The sequence below is a fragment of the Octodon degus genome, unplaced genomic scaffold, assembly GCF_000260255.1.
Source record: "Octodon degus isolate 3935 unplaced genomic scaffold, OctDeg1.0 scaffold00095, whole genome shotgun sequence".
In the NCBI taxonomy this organism is placed as follows: domain Eukaryota; kingdom Metazoa; phylum Chordata; class Mammalia; order Rodentia; family Octodontidae; genus Octodon; species Octodon degus.
In genome coordinates this window covers 7301949-7327026 of record NW_004524671.1, presented here as the reverse complement: position 1 = coordinate 7327026, position 25078 = coordinate 7301949, and the positions used below count along the sequence as shown (strand labels likewise).

General features: G+C 44.2%; 1 protein-coding gene across 2 annotated transcripts in view; it reads left to right on the top strand.

Annotated features, from left to right (window-relative positions):
• The first annotated feature begins 7241 nt into the window (after positions 1–7241).
• Positions 7242–25078, top strand: part of Pcsk5 (proprotein convertase subtilisin/kexin type 5) — a 433314-nt gene continuing 415477 nt past the window's right edge. Inside the window, exon 1 of one of the 2 annotated variants that reach the window (XM_023722968.1) lies at positions 7242–7859. In XM_023722968.1, the coding sequence (XP_023578736.1) occupies positions 7668–7859 (192 nt within the window). In that variant the 5' untranslated portion in view covers positions 7242–7667. The remainder of the gene's footprint in view (positions 7860–25078) is intronic. The other variant, XM_023722967.1, reaches the window with a different exon arrangement.

The window sequence follows — 25078 nt, the reverse complement described above, 5'->3', positions numbered from 1 at the left end:
AGCACCTGCTTAGCAAATGCAGGGACTGAGGTTTGATCCCCTCGTACTGCAATCCACGCCGGCCTCACCCCTGGGTTGCTGAGCCGGCCACTGAAGTCCAGACATGGTGTTGCATGCCTGCAATCCAGCACTGGGGAGACTGAAAATAGGAGGATCACTACAAGTTCTAGCTGCATAGTGACATAGTGAGACCCTGTACCAAATACATTAGAATAAAAAAGGCTGTGTAATAATTACATCCTGAAAACACCATGGGAAGAAGGAAGTTGTGTTACACACAGTGGTAGTGATCTAGATACATACCGCTTGGAAATTACAAAATACAATAGGGCCCTGTGCCACATAACAACATTTCAGCCAATGAAGGACTGACTATGCAGCGGTAATCCCAAAAGATAATGGGCCAGAAAATATCTGTGACTAATGACATGATAGCCATTGGAACATTGTGGTACAACACATGACTCATGATTACAATGACATTGGCATAAACCAACTATGCTACCAGTGGAATAAATGTGTGGCAGTACAATTATACACAACACACAATACTTGGGAGTAATAAACTGGTCACTGTTTATGTATTCACTATACGATACTTCATTAAGTTGATTATTCAAGACACCATCTCACTATGTAGTTCCGATGACCTTGAACTCAATATGTAGTCCAAGTTGGCCTTGAATTTAGGGGATCTTCCTATCTCAGCCCCTCCAGTTCTGGGATTATAGGCTTATGCCACCAGGCCTGGCTGCTTAATGTATTTTTTATTTTTATTTTTTTTTCGGAACCGGGGATTGAACTCAGGCCCTTGCACTTGCCGGGGAAGCGCTTATTCCACTAAGCCATCTCCCCGGTCCCTTAATGTATTTTTAATTGCTATTTTAGAATGTATTTCTACTTAATGACAAACGTTTACTATAAGACAGTATGTGATAAACTGGAAACAGCTTCCTACAACTTGTGTTTTCATCCCCCTTAGTTGCTTCAAGAGGCCACATTGATTGAGCTATACATGGACATTCGTGTAAGTACACTATGAATGCTCAAAAGGGTGAAAGTGCTTAAAGACTCACTCATCAGAATTTGTACCTATCTTTAAGTGAGTCTTGACTGCAAATGAAAAAGACACACTAACACAAAGTTTTTGTGAACATTGTATCATAGTTCATCTCATTTCAGATTTACAAGTAAAAGTCATACTGGTTATATTTTGATTTACATTATCTCACTTGGCATTATGAATTAAAGCTACTCTGTTAAAAGATGTTTTAATTCCTAGGGCCCATGTAAGTTTTTTCTTTCCAGAACAAGGTCAGATGGTGAGTCTATTATTTATAGACTCTAATTCTCAGAAGAGCTCTGAAGACAAAGTGCCAATAGAATAATATAGAGATAGTATCAGAAGGTGCCACTGAAACAGGAAGTCTTGACTCAGAAAGATTGCTAACACTGGCTTAGGATCAAGTCTCTAAGAAGCTCCAAGCTTCTGTCCATTGACTTCTTCCATTGTTTTCTTACTTATTTAAACCTTGCATTAGTGTTTGAAGCAGGTGCAGAAGCCATCCACCATCCTACTCATCTTGAAGGAGACACTACTCTGAGACTGTAGTAGAAGTGGAAGGTGAAGCAGGTTGGCTTCATTTCCTTCATAGCTGAAAGAACTAATGTAAATCATATCTCATCTTTATATCCCAGTTTGAACTGTAAAGGTTTTTATGAATGAGTTTGTCATTGTAGAATTTAAATGTCTACAAAATCATAAAAGAGGATTCATAATTCCAATATAAGTCAAACATGTTGAAGAAAAAGAAAAAGCTTCCTAAAATCTGTAGGGTGTTATTCATTTGTTTATGTCCCTGAATATAAATATTATCCAATAAATACAATGTATAGTCCTGAATGTACTCTCATTTTTGGTTCATATGGATCATGAGTCATATTTTTAAGTGGTGGTGATTACATATCTAAGGTGTCTGATGGAGTAAATCAAGTTTCTTTTATCCTGACTGAATTTATTTTATTAATTGAGGGGTCTTGGTTACTATTCTCATTGCTGAGGCATAATACCTGACATCCACAAGTTAAAGAACAAAAGATTGATTTTGGCTTACAGTTTGTAGAGGTTTCAGGTCATAGTCAGCTGGCTCCAAGGCAGTGTAACAAGGCAGAGGGGCACTGTAGAGGAGAAACAGCCCATGGAAAGGCAGGCAGGAGGCAGCAAAGCAAGCCTCTACAGCTTTATCTCACCCAGGCTCCAAACATTTTGAAGGGTGCCACCCACACCCAGGGTGGACCTTCCTATTATCTACACACAGAACTATGCTAAACCAATCAATGGACTATTTAATACCAGACATCCTTAATCCCAGTATTGTGTACCCTATATCCAACCAATGCTGAAAAGCCTTATCTATGAGTGCATAAGGCTTTGGGGGGGGGCATTTAGATACAAAGAATAATACCAACTATGCAAAATTGGGTTAATATTACTCTTTGGCTCATTGCACACCATTGTCTTTGTTTAAGATAGCCTTTGCTTTGATTATTTATAGCACTCTCCAATTTTTAACTAATTTTTTCCTGATCGGGCTACTGGACTCCAAATTGGTTCCCTATTGGTCTCAGGTTGTGTGTGTGCACATGTGTGCATATGTGTGTGTGTGTGTGTGTATGTTTTACTAGGGAGAGAACCCGGGAGGGCTTTACCACTAAATTACATTTGTTAAATTACATCTATTTTTTATCTTCAGATAGAGTCTCACTAGGTTGCTCTGGCTAGGCTTGAACTTTCAGTCCTCCTTCCTCTGCCTCCTATCAGTTGGGATTACAGATACACAATGTATATCAAAGTTACAATATGTAATATTTATAATCAGCAGAAGTTTCAATACTGTTTTCATGAGATTAAGACTTGAAATGTGTTGGGCCCAGTACTTGGTATGTAACAAGTCCTTAGTAAATGGTGGCTGTTACCATAATTCATCATTATTAAATTTGGCTGTTACATGAAAAACTGTTTAGGATTCTTATAGATTTGGTAACTCTCCTACTGGACAGTAAAATGTCCCATACATTTTCCCCTTGGTCATTTTCAAACTGCCCATTAAGAATTTATCATTGATTCATACAGTCTCAGGCTAGATAGACACTTGAAGGTTAATCCTGCAGAGGATTATATCAGGAGAAGGAAGAAAGTATCTTTAAGGCAAATTCTTTCCAGAATGCTTAGTTTCCAGAGTTTCAAAATAGGTCCTCATGGAGTTCTTGCTCCTCCACCTGCTAAGCCGTCTAGCTACCTATTCACTGTGTTTCACTGAAATCTTCATCTAGAGCTTGAAGGAACCTTGGCAGAGAAGACAAACACTAGCAGGGTCTCCTTGTAAGGTAATGTGTTGCTAAATATAAGACAAATTAAAATTTAAAACTGCCTAATTTCCTGCCTTGTGCACATTATTGAGGGAGAAGCCAAGGTCAAATCTTGAAGTGCTGTTCTTAACATACAAAAAAAAAAAAAAAAAAATGTGTAAAACTTGTTAATTTAGCTTTGTTTCCAATGCCAATGATGGTTTGGCATTAACCAGTACTGCTCTTATCAGTTACCTTTCTCTTTGGCTGCAGGGGTATTTGTAATAGGGCTGTCATAACAATAGCATCTAAGATCATGAAATAAGATACTTCTTGGGTATTGCCTTTGAGTCACATCCAAATGCTTCCATCTTGGCCAAGGGACTTGGTCTATCTGTTGAGTCTATCAAGGTAGATCTCAAAGCAGGAAGAAGAATATATCTGTTCATCAGTAGAGAGGAATTTCTTTGATACTACGTAGGTTTAGGAATCACACATTTTGAGAATGCACCTAAAATTAAAATGGAAACCTGGTGTGATGGCCCATGCCTATAAACCCAGCACTCAGGAGGCTGGGCAGAAGGATCACTGTGAGTTTGAGGTGAGCCCGGGCTATGTATTGAGTTCAAGGCCAGGCTCAACTACATGATGAGACCCACTTTCAAATAACAAACCAAAATAAAAATTGAACTGGAAGATAATTGTGAGAGGAACAGACCATAAGAATGAAACTATAACCATTCATTTGCTTTCGCCAATGAATGGGGTTTCAAAATCTTTTTCTAAATAGCTTTCCTCCTTTTGAAAACATTTACATCTACAGAGCTTAATTCTAGAATGGCTCACAGAATCCTCACACATCCAGAGACAGAGCTTTGGGGGTGCCTGGATCACGGAGGTGCTGTATCACCAGTGGACTCCTCCAGCGATACACTCAACTGTTGCACGTGCTACTAGGGATCGGAACCTGGCTAGAGGTGAGTCACTGAGAGTGTGATCTGGAAGAACACGTCCACCCCTCCCTGGTTTCTCCTTGTTTCCTGACTGCCCTGGTGGGAGCAGCATTCTTCCTCTGTGTTCTTTCTGTGCTTGACCATGAGCTGAAATTGTGAGCCAAAATAAACTTCTCCTCCTCTAAGTTTTGGGTATTGAGTATTTTGTCCCAACATTGACAAAATGGATGAGACAGCATCCAAAAGGAAGAACATGTGTGTGAGTAAACTAAATCTTTCCCCAATCCAGAGAGTTATTTTACCTCTTTCTACCTCATTTTCCAATTCCTTGCCATATTCAGTGTAGTGTAGGTGGGTTATGTTGCTCTGCACTAAGCAGAGCTTGCAGACGCAAGGCAAGTGAGTCTGTGGTCTTAGCAAACAATTTTGCTGTCTTGAGCAAAGAATCTCCTGGCCTCAGGAGGCCCAGTGCCGCAGCATTTTCTTTTCTTTTCATTCAGAAGTTGAGAGCAGGAATGAAATGGCCTTCAAAGGGAATCATGCTGTGCTGCCTTTGTAGCTCTAAACAATAACAGCCCCAGAGCCCCAGAAAGAAATGCACTGGCCATGCTTCCAGCTTGACACATGAAGTATCTTGGGCAGTGGCCACTTTTCTATGGATCATGTCCACACAGGTCCTCCCTGCACCTGAGAGCAAATGCCCATTATTCATAAAGGCAGATTGTCCCCTATCTGTGCATTGAGATTTGTACCTTGACTGAAATATTTCAGTTCTATCTGAAAAACTCCAGCTTCTAGGATAAACCCATCTTTTTCAACAGATGCAGATAGTTGTCAGCAGACAGTTCACAGTGATAGACTGTGAGCTTTTCTGGACCCTGTGGCTGCAGAAAGGAGAAGGGTTGTGCCCAAAAGCAAGCGGCCAGTAGCCAGATTATGCCAATACTCTAAGGATCAGCATTGGTGCTTATGCATTCCCATTTATAAGTAAAAAAATAACACTAATATTTACTGCTTCAAGTATTCAGGTTTGGGATTCCACTAATCTTTTTCAACACTTCAAGGATGAGGAAATAGCTCAGTGGCATAAGTGTCTGCCTGGCAAGTGTAAGGCTCTGAGTTTGATCCCCAATACCAGAAAAAAAAAAAAAAAAGATTAAACTTCAGCACTCCTTCCTCCTCTCTCTTCTTTCTCCCATCTCAGAATGATGTGGTACGTGCTAGGTGCTCAAAATAGATGTATTAACCAGTCAAATAGATTAATGAAGAAAACAGGTGCCCTTTCACAAATGAGTTAGCTTTTGTGATCCTCTAATTTTTACCAGTGATGGTTGGGGGATCATGTTACTGTTTAGATTTATTCACAGGATGCAGTAGTATAGTATAACTTTTTGCAACGTGTAAAATGTCACAAAACGTTAAGCTCCAAGGTGCTAGCACAAATGTAATTTTTTTTTTAAATGTGTTTGGTACAGGTTCTCACTAAGCAGCTTAGACTCCTAGTGATCCTCCTGTTTTCAGCTTCCCCAGCGCTGGGATTACAGGTGTGCCACCATGCCCCAGTCTCAGTAGCTGGTGGCTCAGCACACCCGATGGTGGGGCCTGCACAGCACACAATACCGGGAGTGGAACCTTGGTCCCTGAGCTTGCCTAAACAGGCACTTAGTCCCCTGAGCTATCTTGCCGGCCCTTAGCACCATTTAAATTTTTAGATATGTTTCAGATAACAGAAATATTGTGTGATAGGTTAACTTACACACATAGAAGAAAGCCTAAAGATTAAAAAAATAGCAAGGACTACAAAGATATGCTGATAAGCCAAAAGATAGCAAAGAATGGTAGAAGATGAGATGGTGGAGAAAAAGACGAAATAGAAGTTAGAGATATAATGACTTTTTATAAGCTCAGCTGAGTGACTTTACGAAGGCTAATTTTTCTTTTTAGAAAAATCTTCAAGTCACCGGGTGCCCCCCTCATCTCTAAAACGTCAGGAAGGTTGTAAGCGTGAAGAGGGTTAACCCGAGCTCCCTGGGGTAGCTACCATGCACGAAGCACTAATAGTCAGAGGCCACATTTTGCATATTGACTTCCTCTGTGATCCCTTTTACATCAAAGCCTTTCACTGTTGCAGGGGTGTGCTCTCCAAAAAGTTGAGAAACTTCTCCTGGTGAAGAAAAAGAAGCCCTAGTCAGACGCAACCCAACAAGTGAAAGAAGCAATTCTCTGGGTGCAACCTGTCCATCCACTCACATAATACTTATTTCTGTCACATAGAAGTGTCTTTCTTCACTTCCTTGGCTAGGATTTTACTGTCCCGCGGCACTGCCTTGTAGCAGATGCGCCCATTGCGACTTAGATCTGCAGGCTACAGACCTAGCTTTGGAGCATGGTGGTTGGCTTTTGTAAGTGCGACTTATTGTCCTGTGTGGTAGCTTCTTCTGGTAGCCGAGTTGTAAAATAAACAGTTGCTGAAAAGCATAAAGGACTAACGAAATGAAAATCTCTGCTTATTTGTTGGGCAGTTTACACGCAAACGACCTCTTTAAACGCTTAGTTACTTAAGGACATTTAGAGCAAGGGTGAATGAATTTTCCAGGCGCTTCCCTCGCACAAGCGAGGTAGTCCGCGGGGAAGCGGTGATGCACTAGCACAGATCAGCTGCGAGGAAAGGAAAGGGGGGCAAAGCACGACTCTCGAGCTCTCTCCCTTGGCCCTTGGTGAAGATTCGCCTTAGCCTCCCGGGACCCTGGAGGTTACAGCTGAGGAAGCAGGGGGCGCTAGGACCTGGCTGGCGCTGGGCTGCGGCCGCCTCCGCGAGGCCGGAGGGGGCGGAGGGACGCGGGAGGCGGGAGGCGGGCGCGGGAGCGGGCGGGAGTCATTTAGGCGGCGCGCGCCGCTGCCATTGCCACTCGCACTGCTGCGTGCCGCCGGAGGGAGCGCGAGGAGCGGGCGAGCCGGCGCTCCGAGCCCCGGCCAACAGAGGGGACGCGCGGCCGCTGCCTGCACCGCCCCGCGGGTCGCCTCCACGGCTCTCCAGGGCCCAGGGAGGCGCGCAGAGTCCGGGGGCCGAGCCGGCGGGACCCCATCGCGGAGGGCGCCAGCTTCGCGCCGCCGCCGCCTGCGCCCGAGCCAGGAGCGCTAGCTGACCGCCCCGCGGGTCGGAGAGCCGGGAGCGCAGGTCCCCGGCCCCGGGCATGGTCTAGCCTGGCCCGAAGTCCGCCGCGCTGCCGCCTGCTGGGGCTCGCCTCCTGCGGCCGACCGTCCGGGGCTGCGACCCAGGCCAGAGAAGTTAGTTGTGCGCGCCGCGGAGTGCGCGGAGCCAGCCTGCCAGCCAGCCAGCGACGCGGCCCGCGAGGCGCCGGGAGCATGGGCTGGGGGAGCCGCTGCTGCTGCCCGGGACGGCTGGACCTGCTGTGCGTGCTGGCGCTGCTCTGGGGCTGCCTGCTCCCCGTGTGCCGGACGCGTGTCTACACCAACCACTGGGCGGTCAAGATCGCCGGCGGCTTCGCGGAGGCCGACCACATAGCCAGCAAATACGGCTTCATCAACATAGGACAGGTAACGGCGACAAGCTGGCCCGGCCTTCTGCCGGGGAGCTGCTGGTGCCCTCCGTTGCAAACCCCTCCCCCTCTTCCAGATGTGCTTCTGCAGCTGTTGTCCTAACTCTTAGGCGATGCTCTTGGGCTCATTCGCGCTCTCTCTCTCACACACACAAACACATGTACAACAAAGTTGCCAGGATTCACGTTTTGTTTACTTGTTTCTTTTATTCCTGGAAGCTGCGCAGGACGGGTTAGAGTTTCTGGAAAGACTAAGAGTACCCCGTGGTGTTTCAGATTGGGCTAGACCTTTTGACCTGGAAAAGTCTGGGAGCACTGTAGCAAGGATTGGTCTCAGCTGGTGGCCGTGTGTGGGAGGAGGGTGTTGGCTTTCCTGCGGTTTAGGGGCGAGCACGCCCCTGGCGTTTGCAGGGTCGGAAAAGCCTTTCCCGTCTGACTTGCATTCACCTCAGAAAGAAGTTTCCTCTTCTGGGGACAGAGAACCGCGAGGCTCTGGAGATGCCGGAGCGCGGGGACTGAGACGGAGGTGGGGGCAAGAGCCGGTGGAGGCGAAGATTTAGGGGAGACCTCGCGCTTACACGCTTGCGGGCGAGCCGCGTGGGGTCCAGGACTGGGGATTGGACGGGGCAATAGGAAACTTCAGAAACCCGCTATCCCTACTCAGTTAAAGAAGGCAAACATTGCCAAGGTGGAGGGCGCGGCAGGGCGAGAGTTGGGGGACCGCCAGCGGCGTGGGGTTTTCTGGCGGGTACAGGTTGTGGAATTTCAGTAGAGTTGTCGGGCTTTGGGGAGAACACCAATAAATCAAGGTGGGCTGCTGGCAGTGCCGCAGACTTGTGGGCATTGCGCGCCGAATGGTCTTGGCTTCCTAGTTCTCTTCCCGCACAACCCTGGGCGAAGAGCGGGCACCTGAGGTGCGTGTCTGGGGCTGACCCGAGGAGGGGTCCCTGGCCACGCTCAGACGCGACTCGCCCGGCGCGGGAAGCGAGAGTAATGAGCTGGGCTCCCTTCCAGCGGACGCGCTTTTGGGTCTGCTCCCGGCGTACGCACCCTACGTGATCTGCCGCGGCCGGGAGAGAGGGTGTCTTTTGGTATTGGGGAACCAGAGAGAATCAATGGCTTCTGAAGCCCGGGTGTTCCTGTCCGGAAAGGCGGGGTCTCCCACCCCCTCCGGTGACCACCTGGGGTTGGGGAACAGCACAACGCTGGAGCCCGAGCTTCTGTCTCTGCGTCTGGAAAAAGCTGGCGGGGCAGGAGGGTTCAGAAGAGCTGGAGCTCAAGGTCTTGTCCTTTGCCCTGCTAGGAAGAGGACAGAGTCCAGAAAACCCAGTCGCGTGGGGGAGGGAGGCCAGAGCAAGGCGCCCAGTGCTTTCTACTATCCCAAGGAAATAGGGGAATCCGGCCAGATTTTGTTGCCTGACACCCTATCATCTATACAAGAGTTGCTTCTCATGGCCTCTTGGGTTCTACTGTCGTGTGTGTGTGTGTGTGTGTGTGTGTGTGTGTGTAACAAAACCCACCGGATCTGTTCCAGCCTTTTTTGATCCTGAGGAGCACAGTGAGTGCTGCATGCGTGAACGCTGCATGCATGTAGGTGATGTACATGGGAAGGCTAATACCACAAGTGCAGTAATCCTATTAATCTTTCTAGTGTTAACCCGGGTTCAGTTGACACTGAGCATCTACCAAATGCCAGGTGTGTTTGGAAGGGTAAGTGTTTCTACTTTCTTAGTTGTACAAGCGACCCTGTTTGGTTACTTCAGGTGCAGCAGGTGAGGAGAACAGGATCCCACAGGATATCCAGCTAGACAGTGGCAAAGCCGCCCATCTTCTATGGGTCCTGCCTTTTGTGGAATCCCTCTAACCCATGTGGGGAAGGAGGGAAAAAAGTATAGTCCTATGTCCTTGAATCCTAATTAATGGCCCATTGGACTGGAAACAAACACCAGTCAGTCCATATTTGGCTGAAACAAATTTGTGCTTGTTGACTTAGAAACTTCCTGACTTGCAGGGGCAGGTGCCACCCACATCTGATCTCAGAGAACTTAGAGGTCCTAGCATTGGCATCCTGTCCTGCAGCCTCACCTGACCTTGTAATGGCCTTATGGTGGAGACTCCTGGCTTCGCATTTAAAAAGGAACAGGAAGAAAGTTTGCATACGCATTACTCATACTCGTTATTGTAGTTTTTACAATCCCAAATGAGGAAATGAAGGTTTACTGAGGTCATAGGGGACCCCTTGAATTGATGCCATCACCCCTGTAAAAATGCAGTCATTCTGCAGCATAAAGCGTTTTCTCTGTTGATCAAAAGAGCATAAGCCTATGTGAGTCTTTGGGGTGGTAAATTGAGTTCAACATCATTGCACTATAAGGGCCAAATTTATTTCTTATTCATCCTTTACTGCACTGACCTTTTAACACTTTAGACATCCTTTTGTTATTCTTCATTTCCATCAATAAACCAGCTGTGTGGTTCAGCTGAGGGCAGTAGCTCATTTGCAAACCTCTCTGGAATGTTCTGTGTGTTACCTATTGGGATTGGGGTCTCATATGTTGCAAGTTGGAACTAAAACCAGTTTTTATTTCTGTAAGTCATTTACTATGCTGATAGGATTTTTGTATCTTTAGCATGCTATTATCTGTGAATAAGATCCTGAATTTTCACCCTGGTAAAGATACAGTTTTGATGGTCTACTTAGAATGTCAATGTAGTGTTTTGTGTAGCATTTTAGCACTTAAGGGACTTTAGAGGTAAAACTTCTACAGAAAAGAACAGGTATACTTTGTTTCCGGAGAGATAGGATGTTCAGAGCAGCACAAGAAGTAAGCAAACAAACAAGCAAAAAAGGATATGCTTGACTTATAGAAAGGAACAATTGTGAGGGTTTCCTTGCTGCCTTTGGTTATAGAGATAGGATTAAGCTTTGGTAGGTTTTCATCAACTGCTTACCTTTTGTAAAGAGTTATGGCTTGAAATTTGGAAGCAATACCTAAGCATAATCATTGTTAGTAGTTGTGTTAGCACAGCTCGGATTGTGCTTGGTAATCATGTCAGCTGCACAGTATCCTGTTTTGTTTTTTTCTCCTGTGAGCTCTACAACCTCTTTAGTATCTAGTACAAACAGTGCTTGCTAGTTTGACTAAGGCCGAGAGGTGTGCATGCCTGTTAGCCTGCATGGTGAAGGAGGACGAGGTTTCTGGGCTTCCTCCCTGATCTTGTGTTCTGACCTTGCGAGCTAGCAGAATGTTGGTTAGAGAGTGACATGAAAGATCAAGACCAGACATATTGTTAGTTGTAGACCTCAGTTTTGACTAACTCTGCATTGAGGAGTCAATTTCCAGTTATTTGAATCCAGGGAGAAGACCCCGCGTGAACAGAGGGCTTGCACTGTGCTATAGCTGTGTCTGTCCTTCTCTGAGTTGCCTGTAATCTTTGACTCCAAGACTGGGCTTATCAGTAGCAGCCCCCTTCCCCAGCCTGTATAACATATCTCACTCTAGTAGGATAAAACCAGATGCAAGCCATACTGGAAAAATATTTTCCCTGAAGCCCCCACGGGCAGCATGTGCACATGCAAATGGCAGAAACCGCTTGCCAGGCTGTGAAAGCAGGAGAGTCAGGGAACTTAATGGAGCCCTTGTGCCTTCATCTATAAAATGATAAATCTCTGGATAATAGAGTGCATCAACTGTGTGTTGCTCAGTACATAGTAAGGGATGCAATAAAAGGTTCATTGACTTGGAAGCAGGGGAGCATGGCTGAGATAAATGAGCTCGAAACTTTACAGTATTTAGCTATGGAGAAAGGAAGACATTTGAAGGAAAGGAGCAAGTTGTCAAGATCAGAAAACATTTTGTGGACAGGGAAACTGATTTTCTATTTTAACAAACAATGTAAAAGTAGTTTTATGTGCAATTCTAACAGTTACGGCTGATTTCCTGTATCAGTGTCTCTCTCATTGACTTCTAAATAATTTTTTTTAATTTTCATTGACTTGTGTTGTACCCCATTACATTTTATAGAGTTAGCATGTCAGAGATCAGAGAAAGAGAATAAAAAATTAAAATGTAAAATTTATATTTTATATAATTCTGAATGTAGGTTATGTGAATAAAGTTGGAAGAATTTTCTGAGTAAGTAGAGAGAGATACTTGAGTAGAAGAACCTTGTGCAGAGCTGTCCTGAAGGACCTGGCTCTGCTGATAGCTTTGGCCCTATGATGTGTGGCATGTGAAAGGCTATGGAGTGGTGAGCAGTGCATTGTGGGTACTCATGGGTGGCACTCGATGTAGGCTCCATCTTTCATCTGATGGGTTGTGTGAGGGCAGACTGTACTTCCTGGTGAATTCCTAGGCACATTGTAAAGAAAAGGGTAAATTGAGGTTGTAATCTCAGGGTGCTCCTTGGGATACATTTGAGTTTGCATGGGCTGGTTCCCCACACTCCAAAAACCTCACTCCTGACCCTGGCCAGCTACTTTCACAGGCAGAGTTCTCCATGCGGCCAATGGAGGGAGAACAGGAGACCCTGGACTGGAGAAACCTCAGAGTGCATGGTCTGCCAACAGTGGGTCAGTGTGTTAACCTCATAGACAAGGAATGACTTGGATGTGACCCTGGGGGATTTATGGGGTCTACTTGCAATGAAACACTGCATTTTTTATGAGCCCCAAAGCAGCTGAATTTGCCTTATCACTGTCCTTCATGGGCTTGTGTCCAAAGGTTTCAGCCTGAAAGTTCAGCCAGAGAAGCAGGGTAGTATGCCGGGAAAATGTCTAGCTATGTCTGGCTCTCACTCACTCACAGAGGGAGTCCTGACCCAGCAGTATTCCCTGGGCAGGGAAGAGCATTTGTGCTGTTGGTTCACATCATATGAGGTGGAATCTGGCTTTTCTCTGACGCTGAGGTATCTGCAGGCATCACTGTGATGGGATTGTGTTACAGAGTTAGTTCACATTGGATGTAATGATGAAAAAGGCTTCTTTCATGGTAGAAATAAGTGCTTGTAGACAGTCGTGCATGCTTTTGGAGGATGCACACACACCTACGCACATGCACATGTCCATTAACTTTTATTTTTAGCAAAATAAAATTTCCACACAGTGAAAACTACTGTGCAGTGATCTCACTTCTTTCTTTCTTTCTTTCTTTCTTTCTTTCTTTCTTTCTTTCTTTCTTTCTTTCTTTCTTTCTTTCAGACAGGATTCTGTTTTGTACTTTAGGCTGCCCTGAACTCATTATGTAGTCAACACTGACCTTGAACTCAGTGATCCTCCTGCCTCTTCCTCCTGAGTGCAGGAACAACAGGTATACACCACCATGCTCAGCTTCTTACTAGTCTCTATAGATGACATCTGTACTTCTAAGAGTAGGAAGTAGGAAGAATTAATGCCTATAAACTCTTGAGTTTTAGTCAATCCTGGGAGTAGTATGAAACAAAAAAGAGGAGAGCAGTCAGATTTGAGCGAGAATCCAAGGCCTTTCCATTTATTGAGCAACTGCACCTTCAGTTTCTCAGTTTTCAAATAGGGAACTCCAGTGGCTATTCTGTCCACCTCACAAGGTTGTGGTGCAAGTTTGAAGACCTAACGATGAGAACGAAATATAGCTAGAGTAAGGCATGGACAGTGTTGCGGTAACTCTTCTCTCGCTGCTGGGACAACATACCTGACATCCAAAATGAAGGAAGGAAAGGTTTATTTAGCTCACAGTTTGTGAAGGTTTCAGTACTCAGCTGGGTCCAAGCACAGTGCCACGTGGCAGAGGACATCAGTTCATGGTGGTGGAAGGCAGCAAAACAGCAAGAGCAAAAGGGAGGAGTAGCAGCAACAATGGCTACAGAGAGCAAGTCAGTCTCCCATATGTTGCCTTCAGGCTATCTGCCCCAGGCTGGGTGTAGCACGCAAACCCATAATCCCAGCACTGGATCATGAATTAATCACAAACTCTACAAGTCTGCTCCATAACTGCATGAGTCTTTGGAGGGACAACTAAACACAAACCATAACAGAGAGCATTATGTGTCCTGTAGGGACACCAAGGAGATGCAAAGCTGCTCCAAGGAAAAAAGAAGGACTCAGGGGAGCTAGGCCTTTTCATTTTGAGCAGTTTGTGATTTTTCCAGATTCTTGGATGGCTGCTAGGGTTATAATGGGGACTAAAGGAAGAGGGGCAGTGTAGCACCTGGATGTCCCAGAAGAGGATAGCGATGGCTATACTGCCTTTATTATTATTTTACTCTTTTATTTTTTAAAGAGTACAAATTAATGATAGAAAAAAACAGCATTAGAAGTGTACAAAATTTCACTAAACAAAGAACAGGAATTCCATTTATGGCTGCCATACATGATGCCATCTTCAAATTAGTGCTTTCTTTTTTATTGGTGCATGTTTATAGCACATGACAATTACACTCATTGTGGGAAGGTGACTACGCTTTCTCCCTAAAAGCAGTGAAGCCAGGTGTGAGGCTGAGGCAGCCACCATAATGTAAGCCAGCTAAAGCTGGGTAGCAGGCCAGGTTCTATAAGGCATATAGTATAGAGATTGCAAGAGTATTCAAAGAATCAGAACTTAATCTTTTTACTTTGACTCCCGTGTGAGTATGTGGGAAAGAAAAGTGGAGAACAAGCAGGCCCATGAGAATATGCTGGTGCAGGTGTCAAGAACCCATCTCCTGGGGCTGAGGAGATAGCTCAGCAACCTAAGCACCTGCCTGGAGACTGCAAGGTGTCAGGATGGATCTGGGTACTCCATGCAGTGCCGGCTCTGTGCCATGCTGGCAGCGCAACCCAGCGCAGTGATGCACACCTGTAATCTCAGTGCTGGAGAGGCTGAGACAGGAGGGTTCCTTTGAGTCCCAGCTGTGTAGCGAGACCCTATACCAAAAAAATAAATAAATGATTTTGGAAAATAAAGAACCCAGCTCTTACTCCTAAACAAGCAAGCAGATAAAGACACAGGAACTTTGTTGGTTTAGACAAATCCACTTACCTTTTATGTGTAGTTCTGAAAATAGAAGGTGTACCTTTGTGCAATCAAAACTTAGCATCTGTTCTGCATTTTCTTCGTGATAACACCTATACTGACCTAAACTGGCATTCTTAATGACATTATTTTGTTTTGTTGAAGAGATATTAATGAGTGTGTTTAGGGGTCTGTCCTTGATCCAGATAGAGGTGTATGTGGTATTTTCCATCACATCTCTTGTACTTCTCTCACTGGAGAATTCTTAATTCCGACATAAGTAGTTCCAAGATTTTCAAAAAGTAGTTGTGGCTTACCCGGCCCAAAAGCCAGAGTTAGGGCTCTTGCACACTATTTCTCTTATAGTAAACTTCATTCTCAAACAGGTATTTTCCACCTAGTAGCAAGCGCTTGCATGATTCTTAGTACCTCTTTTACCCACTATTGAATGTAACCCGTAAGAAAAGATTCTAGTTGGTCCTGCTCACTGAGTGAGATCATGTCCCTACTTCGGCAAACGCTTTTTCTCGTTTTCCAGGAGGCAACAGGACTTGTGTGGGTTGGCTTGGGTCACATGTCCAGCCTTGGCTCCAGGGAGATGTTAACCTTCAGCGAGCATTGCAACATGTGGGGAGGAGCAGCTCCCTACAGGAAAGTGAGATGTTGTTAGTGGTTTAAGGGAAAACAGCTGTGAGGCCAGCAGTGATCCCACTGAACATCATATTATACAAGACTGCAACTGCTGGGCTAGGGAGTTTTAACATGAGCAGAGGGGGTACGAAGTTGTTTTGAAGATTGGGAAGAGAAGACAATGAACTCTTGGGTCAGCAAACATGCGTGCCCATCAGGTCACGTGCAGATCATGGCATTCTTTCTTCTCAGGGCCTAGGACAGTTTTGTCTACAGTGTCCTCCAGTATGATGACTGGTAAGCTGTGTGGGCTTTAGGGCAGTGTAGTGTGCTTTGGTCATGTCTGCGGGGAGATGCATGGTAGCAGTGTATACAGTGAGTGCAGGAGGCAGGGAGGCTATTGTGTGGGCAACAGCTGTGACAATGGAAAGATCTGGACAGTTCCTAGGAGCTCAGGCTGGCCTTGGACTCTCCTATTAGCTCTGCAGGCCTCCAATTTGTGGCACTCTCCACCTGCTTCAACCTCCTGAGTGCTGGGATTACAGTTGTGCGCCACCATATTTGGCTGAGAATTCTTGTAGAGGTGGATGTAAGAGGCCTTGGGAACTCAGTAGAAGTGGGGATTAAGGAGGAAGGAGAATTTAGGAATGTGACCCTGTTCCAGCACAGGGACCAGGAGGATGATGGGTCTCTTTGTTGACCTGCCTGGCATGGTCTGCAGGGACATTTTTAAGAACAAAAGCTTAGATTCAGCATTAATTTTTAATAAATTTATTTTCATTATTGAGTTTTAAGTTATATAATCTTTTAATGGTACTGGGGAGTAAGTCCAGGGTTTTTTACACTGAGCTGCACCTTTAGCCCTTTGTATGTTTTACTTTGAGATGGGGTTCTAGTAGTCAGTACATTGCCTAGATAGGACTTGAATTTATGATCTTCCCGCCTCACCTCTCACTGTGTTGAAATCACATGTGAGTGGCATCATACCTGGTTTAATTTCTTTCACTCTGTGGAAAGAGGGCCTACAATTGAGTGTCTCAGACAGTTTGCAATAAGCAGTTCAGTATTATTGCACATAGTTCTCCTGTACGTTAGATCTGAAGATGCATTTTGCCAAAAAGTGTAGTCCCTTTCTCCTCTTCTTCTTCTTCTTTTTCCTCCTCCTCTTCTACCTCTTTGTCTTCTTCATCTTGTATTTGGTACATGGTCTCACTACGTAGCTCAGACTCATAGTAATGCTCCTGTCTCAGCCTCCCCAGCACTGGGATTACAGGCCTGCATCACCATACTCTGTCTCTGTGGCTGGCTCAGCACACCTACGGGGCAGGGCCAGTACGGCATGTGGTGCTGGGGATCAGAACCCTGGTCCCTGTGCTTGTCTAAAAAGGCCTTTAGTCCATTGAGCTTTCTTGCCTGTTGTTAGTCTGCCTCTATGTAGTTGACTTTTCCCCTTCAAACTCTGCATGTGAGATCACCAGCACTAGTTTTGCTGGTAGATAAAACAGGTGAGGAGAAGTGGTTACTAGATGGTAGAAAATTTAGCCAGGAAAGATTCTCTATAGTGTTTGTTTGTTTGTTGTTAATACTGGGATTGAATTCAAGGTCTTCACATCAAACTATATTTGTAGCCCTTTTAAAATATTTCTACTTTGAGCTAGAGAGCTAGAGGTTGCTCAGTTGACCTTGAACTTGTGATCCTCTTGCCTCATCCTCCATAGGGGCTGGGATTATAGGCACATGTCACTATACTTAGGTATATCTTGTTTTTTCTGTTACCTCCTTAATTATTTTTCATATTCCCTTTCACACTTACACATGTTTAAGGTGGAAGCGAAGTGATGGCCATCCTATTGTATGCGCATCTCTGTGTGTGTGTGTGTGTGTATGCAAGCATGCACACGTGTGTGTGTCCATGCCCACATGGTTACCAACATGCCCTCACTGGTGAGCTTCTCATTTCAGGGTGGCAGCTCATCTGTATCTATCCTCAGCATCTAGCAGGATGAGGCACAGCACAAGCACATGGAGCAATTGGGATGGGAGAGAAAAAGGCTCCATTACAAAGGGATGAGTTGGCAGAGGGGAACCCTGATATCTCCGACCCCACAGAGGAATGAGAGCTCACTAGAGTCTGAGGAGTTCCTTTTGGGTGGAAAGGAAATGACTGTGGGAGCAGAATGACCCTAATGTTATCACTAGAGGGGAGGAAGTCACCTGAGGTAAGGTGGCAGTGGGTAGAATCAATGACTGGAAGCTCTAGTGTTCTGGAACATTATGAGGAAAATCTAACACAAAACGAAGATCAGTCATTGTAAAATGAGTTGCCACATAGCACTGCTGCTCGTCCTTGTTTGGTAAATAGTGACCAAGTGAATGAGTAAAGAAAAGGAGCCACTGATTTAATGGTTTTGCATTCTTTGGTTCTTTTCTTGCTAATATTCATGAGCCTGAGATTAGAATGCAACAGACAGTTATAATTGACAAGCATGAAAAAAAGGCAGAGCAACCGGTAAACTAGGGGCAAGCTGTTCTTGGATGCAAGGGTACCAGCTATGGGATGACTGACCAGTGTTGGGGTGTTGAGGAGGATGGCATGACCAAAATAGAACTTGCAGACTGAAAGTAAAGCAGAGCTATGAGGGCTGTAGGTAAGAGATAGACTTGGAGGGACAGTTTGACAATAGCTGGAGAGGTGGAAGGATCAGCACTATCTCAGAGGGGCTTTTGGAAGCTACTCAGTAGAGCCATTGCCCTTGATGATGAGGTGCAAGGTGTGGACACACATGTGAGCTGCCCAGAGAGAGCATAGGGGAGGGCAAGTGGGTTGGACAGAGGTGAGAAGCCACAGAGGAGAGAAGCTCTCTGTAGGATTGTCAGTGTGGTAAGACAAAGATTGCAAGTAATTTGGGCTGGTATAGCCGCCGTAGATCAGTTCTCCATGGATACATGTAGACATTATCTCTGCCTTGTACAGCTATGTGCTTTTATTTGTACTGCAGGTCCTGTGCCAATGTACAGGATAAAGACAGGCAGCTGGGTGATTTCTTTCAACTCTCAAGTGTGCCATCATTTATTTGACTTAAAATCTGGAGGTTGATGGAGCCCTGAATAGACAAGAAACAGTGTAAGCAGGGAAGAGAGTGTAAAAGCAGAAATAATATTTAAGGATGTTTTTAAAATGTCATATCCTATGTCACATTTTAGGTTTACTTTCAGCTAAGGCTGTCACAAAGGTTTCTTTCCATCTCTGTATTATAATAGCTCATTATAACTTTAATTTATTCACTTAACATATTCTGCCCTCTGTATGCATATTTTGTATAGCACAATGAAGCTTGTCCTGAACATGTCTTTTATGTATTGTTTTACTAAACTTTACCACCTTATAGGAGTAGAGATGCCTCCTTAAATATAGGTTTTATACAATTATTCATAGATTGCTCTTTTCATAATACATTTTAAGATTGCTCTATGCAATATTAGATTAATGTTGTTTGCATTTGTATGTTAATCGGTATGTTAATTTAGGGTTAGCATCGCAAAAGAAGCATTGAGTTATTATTATAGCCTTCTGTGCATAACTTAAGAAGTTAATTCTATCCTGGGAAAATTATACTTTGGATACCATGCCAGCATTGAAACTAATATTTATTAAAAGTGAATCTTGCCTCATTGCTTTCTCTGTATCTCAGTATGACGAACATGCACGTGTGTGTTCATGTTTAAGGGCCAATATTTTTGTAAGAGTACTTCAGGTCTGCTATTTTTCTATACTGAGAGGCTCTTACAGCTGTAAAAATATGCTCTTCCCTCCATATTCATGTTCCTAGGCTTGTGCCTTGTTTTCTCTAGTTGGAGTTTCTCAACCAAAAAAAGTGGACTAGTGCTCACTAGTTTGCTTATAATTCAGGGCAGGCAGATAATCCCAGGGCTTTCAGCTCTGTAAACCAATGTCTGTAATTACAAGGCTGCTCATCGTGGGCCTGTTCTAGTTGTATTTAACTTACATGGTGGGGTGGAGGGCAGTCATCAATTTCACAGTTCATGGGAAAAAACTAAACTGTAGGTCAATTTGAACTTATTTCAGGTTAGGTTTTGACAAAACCTTTTTTCTTTATGTTTTAATTTCATTGAATAATTAATTTCCCTTTTTACTGTATTGAGATGGATGCCTGAGGCTTCACCCTGAGATGCATCTCCAGCTCCTTTTCTGTTTTTTACTTTTTATTTTAAAATACAGTATTGCGTGCCGGCCCCGCCCCCAGAAAGCTCTGAGACTTGGATTGAGACTGGGCGTGGTGATGTATGCCTGTAATCCCTGCACGTGGGAGGCTATAAACAGGAGAATCACCATGAGTCCAGTCTAGTAGTGAGACCCTGAATACCCTGTAGACCTTTCCCTAAAATATAGAAAAAATAAAATAAAATGCAGTATTGCTAAATGATTATGTTGTTCAGGCATGGTTCAAAGTTGGGCTCCTCCTGCCTTTGTCTTTCAGATGCTGGGGTCCTAGACATGTGTCATATATTTTTTCTTTTTCTTTTGGTACTGGGAATCAAATTCAGGACCTTGTACTTGCCAGGCAAGCACTTTGTGCCACTGAGCCACATCACCAGCCTAGGTGTCTATTTCTTAGAAGGATGGTATATCTTACTATTGGGTTGGTCCTCATGAGCCAGTTTGCCAAAAGTGACTTTCTTTAACTCACTGTAAGATGTTGTCTTTGTTTCAAGATATGGATGGTCCTGGGTACCACTAGGTGAGATTATGGGCAGGGTACAGGTGCCTTAGGTCACCCTTTTATGTCCGGTCCTCTTAATTTTATCACAGACGTTTGAACAGGTCACAAGATTTCTTTGTGATAAAAGGTTGCATTCATTAGAGCCAGGTGTGGTGGCATATGCCTGAAATCCGAGTACTTGGAAAGCTGAAGCAGGAGGATCATTGCAAGTTTGAGACCATCCTGCACTAAATGAGCTCAAGACCATCCAGAACTGCATAGCAAGACCCTAGTATTCACTGATTTTTCTTTAAAAATGTAGGACACTGTCAGCAAAGTGAAAAGAGAACCCATAGAATGGGAGTAGCAAACATTTGCAAATTACATCTGATGGAGAGCTTTATAAAAGTATATCAAGAGCTCTTATAATGATTAACAAAAGAACAATTGCCCAATTAAGGATGAGTGCAACAGGTCTGAATCAATATTTTCCCCCAAGAAGAGACACAAATGGGCAATGTGCACAAGAAAGGATGCTTAGTATCGTTACTCATGGAGAGTACAAGGCAAAAACTGCAGTAAGTTTGTACTTACTAGGATGACTGTGATTATAAAAAAGTACAATCATGAGCATTGATGAAGATGTGGAGAAATTAGAGCTTCACACACTGTGGCTGGAACTGTAAAGTGGTGTGACTGTCCTGGAAAACAGTCTGAGAGTTCCTTCCAGTGGCATGACCCAAGAATTCTATCACCAGATGTGGCCAAGGGAAATGAAGTCATTTGCTCACCCAACAACTTGCAGAAACATGTCTGTGACAGCATTATTTATAGTAGTAATAGTGAAATGTGGAAACAACTGATAGTGTGTCCATCTCGAGGAATGTTACCCTGCAATATGATGAACTTCTGGGGCCTGCTGCGATTCAGCTGCATCTTGAAAGTGCTGTTCTAGGTGAAATGAGCCATTTGCAGAAAGCTACTTGTTATACCATTTCATTTATGTGAAATGTTCCGAATTGGCACATCTGTAGAGACAGAAGGGAAGTCAGTGGTTACTTAGGATTAGAAGGACTGATGGGAGTTGGAGTGACTGCTTATAGGTGTGAGATTACTTTCTGGGGTGAAAGGACTATTTCTAAAACTGATAATAATAATTTACGAAACCGAACACACTAAGAGCCATTGGCTATATCTTTAAATGTAGTAATAGGATAGGTCAACTACACTTCCGTACAGCTGGTAAGACTAGTTGTTGAGTACCTGTCATTTGTTAGTCATTCTCATAGGCACAATCTTTCTACATTTCTGTCTTTATATGAAGTTTATATTACAGAGAAAAGAAACACGCTGTAAACTGGTAATAAAATGAATGTAAGAATTTCAAATTACAAGTGCTGTTAGGAAGCAAGATATATTACTGGGCTAAAAGTGACCAGGAGTGAGAACTCCTTTTGAAGGACTGATTGGGGAGGCAGGGAGTGCTGAGGAGACGTGGGAAAGTTAGCAGGGAGCGTTCACAGTGTGGTCCATAGTGGGATGTGGCAGTGCAGGGGCAGAAGCCCATGTGTATGCAGTGTGGGTAGGAGCTTGAGGCCGGGAGGACAGGTTTAAAGTTTAATTTGGGTAATTGTGCTGCTCCGTTCTGAAGGTATCCGTAGGTCCCATTTGCCTGGTACAGTAAAACAAATTCTTTTCCTGGCCATTTAAAGGCTTGTGCTGAGTGTTTTCCCAATCCTCTCTCCTGTTGTGTCACTTAATAAAGTCAAGCTGCACTTCTCTTTGTTCTGCAGCTATTGCATCCAATGCCTTCTTTCCTCTTTCCACTTGGAATATTCCCTGGGTCCATTGCTCTTCTGGAAATTGCCTCCTCGAATCTCACCTCTTTACCTACACCTTGCTCCAGAAGTATAGCTAAGGTAGAGGTATCAGCAAAATGGTTCTGACTTTGCAATTCATTGATTCCCATAGTAGTTTGCCTAAAATTCTCTTGGGGAATTTAGTGTAATTAAGTTTTACTTCCTTCATCATCTTCTTTGGGGGCCTTACTAGAAGGATGTAGAAGGATGTAGCATGATGTCTTGACTTATGAAAGAAATCATTTGATGTTGGTTGGCACCTTAAGTATTTCACAGATATTTATATATGAAATAAATCTGAACACTAGAGAAAAATTGCACTAAGCTCTACAAACTACTCAGTAAGGAAGGCTAGTTACTGCATAGTATGTTCTATGAGAGACAGTGTAAAAAGCAGTGATCTAGGATAGATGAGTCATGGGTGTGTGGATGCCAAAGCTCAGACTTCCTGAAAAATAGCCTAGCACCTGTCTCTTCATGTTTTAGACCTTGGCATTGCTGGAAGGGTTGTTCTCTCTGCTGTTGACTTCCATGAGCATGAGCACTCCTTGTGTGAGAATCAGAGTGCTCTGTATGGTAGCATCCATTCTGAGAGCCAAATCCCAGATCATTCTGAAAACAGGATTTCTTGTCTGTGGGTCCCAGGGAATAATTGCATGGTCCTGTGATCATTTCCTGGAAGATGCCAGTGGAAGACAACTATTGAAGCACTGAGAGAATTGGCATAAAGTTCTCCCAGTGAAAACCTGGACAGTAGTAAGAAACAGTTTTAGTCACAGGCAGATTTTACTCTCTGTGGGCAGCAGTAAGAGTAGCCAAAGTAAGCAGATTCAGCTTGCATGGCAGGCCCTAAAGCTCTGCATGGATTAAGCAGTAGTCTTTTGGGATGGTCAGAGGTTCATGACAGGACCAACCTGGATTGGCCATTTCGGTGGCCAAAATTCTCAAGTTCAGTCCACACGAGAGCAGGGAGTATAGACTCCAGAACAAACAGACATAAATTAAACCCCGCAGTTTAGTCCTTAAGGAGTGGCTTCAGAAATATCCTTGGAGATAGGAAACAAACTAAGGACAAATAGAACAAATATTCACTGGGAGTTGACTCTGTTTAATTACACAAAGAACGTTCTTTTGGTTGGACAACATGGCCAGGAGCCAAACTCTCAGTTGAGATGGGTCTCCCCATTTGACCTATTTGGTTTTATCAGATGTGAGCCTCAAATGACCAGGTCTTCAGGCTCAAGCAGATAGAGGAAAAAAGAGTTATATTTTCTGGATCAGCTGAAAGAAGGATGGGAAAACTGAGTTTTTTTCATGGGAAGTTTGCTTTGAGAATGGAGTTCTTACCTCCCTTCGGTTGAGATGGGTCCTCATATCAGAGACTGTTGTCACTCTTTGTTTGGGTTGTTGCACAAGTCCTTGGCTCTGTCCTCTGTCTCCTTTTCACTGGTTATTACTATTATTATTTTTATGTATGTATTTGGTACAAGGTCTCACTTCACAGCTTGAACTTGTAGTGATCCTCCTGTTTTCAGCCTCCCCAGTGCTGGCATTACAGGTGTACACCGACTCATCTGGTCTCGGTGGCTGGTTCAGAGTGCCTGGAGGTGGGGCTAGCGTGGAATGTGGTGCTGAGGATCGAACCCTGGTCCCTGTACTTGCCTAAGCAGACGCTTAGTCTGCCAAGCTATCTTGCTGGTTCCTTTCCACTAGTTAAAAAAACTTCTTCCTTTTCCTCTCCTTCCTCCACTCCTCTTTTGCTTCCTCTTCCACTGTTCTAAACATCATTCAGCCTGACTACTTTGCTATGCTTTGCATGTGGACTGCATGTCTTGCTTTTCTACCTCCACTTAGGTAATTCTTACTTTCTGGACATCCCCTTGTCCAGATTACCGCCATTCTACTATGACCTTTGCAGATGTCACTTCCTCAGATGAAATCACCTATGGCTAAAACCTCCAGTGTTTAAATTCTTCTAGGCTTTGTGTGCTTTTTTTTAAGTTGGCATTTGGCATTTTCACTTTGCAGGTGATCTTTCTTCCTTTCTCTTTCTCTCTCGCTGTCTGTGTCGTAGTCTCCATCCATCCATCCATCCATCCATCCATCCATCCATCTATCCACCCACCCATCATCATCTCATCTCTTCCATTAGTAATTCCCTAAAAGACATAATTTCTGCCTGGTTTGTCTTTGTGTTCTGCATGGCTCCTAGAAGCATGCTTTGCAGTTTGCCTGCCCTCAGCAGTCCATTCTGCAGGAGCTGAGTGGCAGTAGAGGGAAGGAGGGCTGAGAGCCCACAGCAGTCAGTAGTTCTGTCCACTACATATTTATTTCTCTTTCTGGCAATGTGATGCAATTGAATGGGTACTGATTTCTGTTGACCAGTGAACTGTGTATAGAAGTGATGTATCCCTTCATTAACAGGCAGTGAGTGACTTGTGGTGATCCAGTATCCGCCTGGATGATTGGCAGAGCTCTGGATGGTGGATGCTTCATTATTCTTGGTCCTTGAGGGTTTTCGTGAGCAGCACTCATTCCCACCCAATCCCCATGTATGTGTGGCATGTGGTACAAATAAGCCTCTATGGCTCAAGTTGCTCAGTTTCCTAGGGTCTTCTGTTATTGCTGCGAATCCTTTCCCATCCTGACTAATAACAAAAGTCCAGGCTTAATAGTGTTTTCCTTAGCCTAGCATACAGTATAGGCTAAGATGTATGGTAGAAAGAGAAGATAAAGTTTATGATACACTCTTGATCAGCCCACTGTGATCTAATAGGGGGACTTCAAAGATCGGTTTATGCTTGATTCATTATGAAATTAATAGTTATATATGTAAAAACATCAGAATCCAGCTACTAAGTCTTTGCAATTGTATGTACTGGTGACTCTACTATTCAGAGACAATTTGTTTCTTCCAAAAGAAACCCTGAAGTTTAGTTGTCCTCTGGTCACTTTCCTGGCCTCCTGTCTCTTACCGGTAGGCTCAGGTATGCAGTAACTTAATGACTAGTGAGCCTCTTTAGAAAACTCAGTTTTTTC